We start from the raw sequence: 6386 nt of genomic DNA on the forward strand, positions 1-6386 counted from the left end.
GGAGGGGCAAGGTGGGGGAAGTAAAGAGTGGGGGGAGGAGTAAGAGTGGGGGGGAGAAGAGGGGGTGGAGGAGTAGCAGAGTGGGGGGAGGAGTAAAGAGTGGGGGGGGAGGAGTTACATCCGTGTAGCAGATGGTAAAGCTGTTGCTGTATCCAACGACCACAAGGAAAATTCTCCTGTAGTAACTGGCTGGAGGGAGTCTGGGTCCTCTGGTACCTACCTACCTGCTCACGTGGTCACCATTCAAATTGCCAATAGTGTATGATATGGACACAAAGTAGTACCTTAAGCTGTGTATTATTATATTACTCTTATATTACTCTATTAATTATGTATAATAAGTATTACAGAACATGTATTAATTCTATGTAATATTCCCATTTATTTTGCACCATGTTATTTCTCAGTGAGATACAGTGGACCTAGCCTTCCCGCCCAGACTCTGTTAAAGGCGTCTCGTCTTCAGCTTCATGGACTTACAGCAAGACTACTACAAGCCTCTAGACTTACAGTGTTGTGAAGTGCTATGCTGTGTACAGTGCTGTGCTGTGAGGTGAAGTGTTTTGTGAAGTGCTGTGTTGTGAATTTTAATCATAATTGTCTGTGCAAATTGCGGTCAGATGACTAAGGGAGCTGGTCCAGCAGTGCGTCCGCTCCCGTCTCTTAGTCCGGAGGGTAACTAACCGACCAGCGAGCGACTCTGCCCAGTTGGCAGCGCGCCAAGCCTCTCCCGGCAACCAGCCACACACACACACACACACACGCATTCACAGAACCACCTTATATTAAATTCTTGTGACTTACTTCAGACTTCTGTAATTCTGTGCATAGATTACGAGGGGCTGACCCGGTCTTTTGCACAAATAGAGTACAGAAGCTGTCGGCATGTCTCACAGGGATCAAAATGATACCCTGGACGATGGGGTTACGAGTTTTAGTGTGGGAGACCTCTCCCCACCCACCCTCAGGCCCCACTCTCCCCACAGTGACACCGCCAAGTCACCCACAGAATCTCCTCGTTCGTCGCGAGCAAGCTCTCCTGCGATGCCTGCGTCCAAAGATCTCCTTCAACTGATAAAGTGGATGGAAACTTGTCGACGCCAGGACGATATTGCAAGGAGAGAAGAGGAAGAAATTCGGTACAGACAGTCTGAAAAACGGCGCCATGAAGAGGAACAACGACGCAGAGAACTAGAAGACATACGTAGAAGTGAGGATGATCTGAGAAGAAGAGAGGATCAAGCCAGATTTGAAGTCTTGATTTCTCTGTTAGCCTCCCCACAACGATCTACCGTACAAGATTCGTCTGCTACTACTAATGTTGATACTCCGCAGGTCCGAGCGACTCAGAAACAAAAGGTCCGCTCAAGATGAAACTATGAGCGTATAAGGGGAAGGGAGGTGTATGATATGGACACAAAGTAGTACCTTAAGCTGTGTATTATTATATTACTCTTTTACTCTATTAATTATGTATAGTAAGTATTACAGAACATGTATTAATTCTATGTAATATTCCCATTTATTTTGCACCATGTTATGGATATAAATTATCATATTTATACTTTATGTATTCAGCTTGTGAATGCTGGCATCTGTACATGCAGCACACAGTAATACATAGAGAGAGTGAAGACAGCCAGTCCTTGTGGTGCGGAAGCGAGCTTCTTGGTCCCCTTGTATATATATATCTCCCGTACGAGAATAAGAACCTACTTTTAAGAGAACAAGTGTTTGTGTATACCTTCAGTAGTATAGAACATTTTGGAGGTATCAAGACGAACACAGAAATAGTGTCAGTTTCTTTTAATTTACAAGCAAGGCCAGACATGCACACACACACTCACACTGTCCTTTTTGGCAGACAGGTTTTAGCATAGTATCCAGTATAGACTAGTAATTTTTTGTAAGATTCTTTCATGTGCATTCTTGATAAAATCTGATAAGACACGTTCAGAATATTTGGTGCGATTTAACATTTTTCGTCGTTGTATTTTTCGGGTCCTTTTGAATTCGTTTTTTTTTTTTTATTTATTTATTTTTCTCTCGGTCAGTTCGTTATAAGGATCAAGGCGGATGTATACACAGGTGAAGGACACAAGCAGAGTGGGTGGGTGTTCGCTGACCCTCCTTATCTTCCCATGTGTGTGTCGGTCGATGGGTTGAGGAGGGGGCAGGAAGGGCACTGAATGACTACGACCTTAAACACAGGACATAATAACTCGTGACTTGAATAATCCTCTGGTCTTCCCACTGCAATACAAAATGGAGGCGGTCCTCTCTCTCTCTCTCTCTCCTCACCCTGTCCTCTCTTTTCCACTCTGTACACACCTAGGTCCTCCTCCTCCACACCTAGATCCTCCTCCTCCACACCTAGATCCTCCTCCTCCACACCTAGGTCCTCCTCTACACCTAGGTCCTCCTCCTCCACACCTAGATCCTCCTCCTCCACACTTAGGTCCTCCTCCACACCTAGATCCTCCTCCTCCACACCTAGATCCTCCTCCTCCACACCTAGGTCCTCCTCCACACCTAGGTCCTCCCTCTGCACAGTGTTATTGGTGTACCTCCCAGGTGTCTGAAGGTATAGATATTAATCAGTAAAATCATCTTGTAGGTAAACAATACAGCGATACAGTTCATCATGTATAGAGGCAATGCAGATATACAATCGTCTTCGTCGGGTTAAGTTGTCGTTTCTCCTTAGTTATAAACGGATCAGTGTGTGCTCCCCCTCACGGTATTCTTGTCGTTGTCACCTGTTGTTATTTACCCTCTAGTAAACACCCCTCCCCCCCCATCCCTAACCTTGAATACCGAAACTTCACCTGTATCCGAAATACAGTATTATCCGGTTCATGCTACCATATGCAGTTTTTACTTCATCTTGACATTAAAAAAAAAATAGTTCGATAGTATTAAGTTATAGTGTCTATTTTGAGTGAATATAAATAGGAGCTAGTAGAAGATTTAATAGCAGATATTTTAATCGCACAGGTGAAGAGGAAGAGGGGGGGTGGGGAAATTGAGACCGGGTTGTACGTCTGTCTACCTAGTCATCGTCCTCATGCACCTGCCTCCTCTCTCACACACTGATGTTTTGAATTGGTGAAGGTTAGGTTAGGTTAAGTTAAATTAGATTAGATTAGGTTAGATGATCTGGGATACACATTTAAACTATGGGTACTCCACAAACAGTATACATAGATAAGTATGGCTGTTCAAGGACTGACAAATAAACAGAGAAACAAACATTAATATTTAAGTCTAGGTGGCAGGTGAATAGTCTTGTCGAGGGAGAGAGATGGGTGCGAATTTTATAGCTTAACGCAGTGTGTGGGTACGAATTTTATAGCTTAACGCAGTGTGTGTGTGTGAGAAGAAGTGAACTCGCCCCTCGGATTCGCCTTGAGGAAAAACAAACTGGATAATTTTTTTTTGTGTGTGTGAGCAGGATCACGTTGCGGTGAGAAGGGAGGGGGGGGGTGTAGATGTTGAGGGTAAGGACAGAGAACGTGTTGCTGGGACTCGTTCTGTCGTAGTAGAGAGACAGACAGACAGACAGAGAGTATATGATGTATGTTTCATCAAGTCAATAGCTACGTGGAATCCAGTTATAACTGAGGATTTTCGTCAGATTCAATGTAAACTGAATTTAACGGCCTTAATGTTTATGATGAATTGTTTCTGACCAAAGAATAGTCTTCCTTACCTTACAAAACCCTTGTCTCTTTAATCCAGGTGGAAGGTCATGCTATTAAGAAGTTACTTATGGTAATGACAAGTTGATAATCATCTCTGTTTAATGCGACATGAACGTTCACTACTTCCCATACCCTCCCTAAGCTCCCTTCTCACTCCCCATGCTCCCTTCTTACTCCCCATGCTCCCTTCTTACCCCCATGCTCCCTTCCTACCACCATGCTCCCTTCTTACCCATCCATGTTCCCTTCCTACCCCCATGCTCCCTTCTTACCCCCATGCTCCCTTCTACTACCATGCTCCCTTCTTATCCCCCTCTAATCTTTTCTATGGTGTGACATCTTCATAAATGTAACCACGAAAGTCATCAAGATTACGATTATATTTTAAATGTAATCGATTATAATTATCCCGTGTCTGCTTAGGAGTGTCAGGGGGGTGGGGGAGTGCTAGAGGGGGAGGAGTGGGATTGAGGGAGTGCTGGGGGGGGAGGGGTCGTTGGAGCGTAGTTTATCATACAGCCATGTGAGGGAAGACAGTGGGTGGGGAGGGGGTGTTCAGTGGTAGCCTAGGTTTTGTATCTTAATCTGACCACCACCACGTCTCCCTCCGTCAGTGGTAAACCTGACTGTATCTATCTGTATGTCTGTGTGTGTCTGTCTGTCACACCGTCTCGTGAATAAATCTTAAGATATCTTGTTTTTACGTTCTTATTTATCTTAATGTTTACAGACTCATTCATTCATGCACTCACTCACTGACGCGCTCACTCATGCACTTACTCACTTACATGCACTCACTCACTCTCATGCACTCACTCACTTACATGCACTCTATCACTCACTTACATGCACTCACTCACTCGCATGCTCTCACTCACTCTCGTGCACTCACTCACTCTCGTGCACTCACTCACTTGATTATTTTACACAGTTCGCAGAGCAGGTGATGACGGTACTAAGGAACCATTCACTGACGGAGAAGTTCTTCGTGGAAGTGGTGAGGCCCGTACACACCGCCCCCCTGGAGGAGGAACCCGTCCCTGTTCTGGCCCTCGATCCCAAGGACCCCAGGATCACCCAGGCCAAGGAGGAGGCTAGTCTCGACCCCTACGAGGTAACTTCTATTCTCTCTAGCTGGTGGGGCTACTGGGTGTGTGGGGAGGAGGGTCCATAAGTGTTAGGTATGTGTTCCAGGGTGGGTCTTGTAACACTCATCAATAAAAAGGTATGAGAGAAAATCCAGACAAAAACTGGCTTGGGCTCCGTGTGGCAGATAATGGACACACACACACACACACGTGTCACCAAACATCCTGTGCAGTCATCCGCTCTGGGCAGCGCATATTTTAGGAGCTTCAGAAAGACCCCAATGCCGGAATAGGCATTAGAGACGACCAATTTGGGAATCCAATGGCTACACCAGCAGAAGAAGGCAATGTACGATGGTCAGGCTATACTAAGGCGAAACTCTGATGCTATCGATAGTCCATTGCAACTCTCCCTCTCACCAGTTGTTGCAATTTTCTGCTCCACTGAATCAGGAAAAGCGAGAGTCAAGATGTGTGGTTGCAGCCTTTGCTCCTGCCTCACCACCACATAAATCAACTCTCACTATCGCTGGATGATCGTCATAATCAATCTCGAGGGCCATTGAAGTAATAGTACATGTGTGTGTGTGTGTGCCAATCAATCAATTCCTTGTTCGATTTCAACAGTAACTTTAATGGCAATGCATTTTAACTTCATTTCCTAAATGTATCTCAAGATATCAACACAAGTACGACTGTGGTTGTTACAGGACGCATACGACGACTACCTGGAGATGTTTATGCAGTTCGGTTACGTGTTCCTCTTCTCCTCGGTGTACCCTATGGCCGCGTTCTGGGCCGTCCTCAACAACGTCCTCGAGCTCAAGACAGACGCTTTCAAGTTGTGTCGCGTCTACCAGAGGCCCCGGGTTAAGAAGGTCGGCTCCATCGGTGTGTGGCAGGTCAGTGATAGATGATGATGGTCTGTCTGTCTGGCAGGTCAACGTTAATAGTGTATTGCTAGTCTGTCACTGTCAGTATGTCTGTAAAAGTCAGCATAGTAGTCAATTATACAAATTGCATTATATATAAGAGTTGTTGTTATTCGGAGCAGTCAAATGAGTCATAAGTCATACCTGCAAGTCAGTTATTCTCCCGAAGTCAGGTAATTACAATTCTCCCAGCCAGATAACCGTATAGTCAATTATTGTCACGGGCTAGAGAGTTATTCATCTCCCAGGTCTCGTAAGGAACACACAACGTCACCTTGTAAACAGTCAGGTTAGGTGCCCAGATGCCGTAAATTCGTGGAAGCCTATAAATCGTCTTCCTGAACATCGGTGCTGTGTACTGTAATCACGAGAGAGCGAGTGAGTTATGGCCTGGTGGATTGATTACTTCTACCAAAGTTAATTGGCTCTTGAAGTTGGATCCACACAGTTATAAAGTGAGAATTAAAAGATGTTTTTTTTAAGAAGGGGTGCGAGGTAATCGCTGTTTTCCGGTTGTTGAAGATGAAGCGTTTGTGGCAGTGAATATTGGCTTTTTAATTTCTGGTAGAGTATGTGGTATGTTATATTCCTTTGGTAGTGTTTGATTTATATATTAAACTTATGGGTCATTTATACGAGTGAAGCTTTGAGGCGCTGGGACG

General features: G+C 44.9%; 1 protein-coding gene across 3 annotated transcripts in view; it reads left to right on the forward strand.

Moving 5' to 3' along the window:
* The window catches only part of LOC121858702 (anoctamin-10-like), an 87562-nt gene that overhangs the window by 74286 nt on the left and 6890 nt on the right, over window positions 1-6386 (forward strand). For all 3 annotated transcript variants that reach the window (XM_042355290.1, XM_042355292.1, XM_042355291.1), the window contains 2 exons: window positions 4636-4818; window positions 5503-5694. In XM_042355290.1, the coding sequence (XP_042211224.1) occupies window positions 4636-4818; window positions 5503-5694 (375 nt within the window). The remainder of the gene's footprint in view (window positions 1-4635; window positions 4819-5502; window positions 5695-6386) is intronic.

This window comes from Homarus americanus, unplaced genomic scaffold (assembly GCF_018991925.1).
Source record: "Homarus americanus isolate GMGI-L3 unplaced genomic scaffold, GMGI_Hamer_2.0 scaffold74, whole genome shotgun sequence".
Taxonomy (NCBI): domain Eukaryota; kingdom Metazoa; phylum Arthropoda; class Malacostraca; order Decapoda; family Nephropidae; genus Homarus; species Homarus americanus.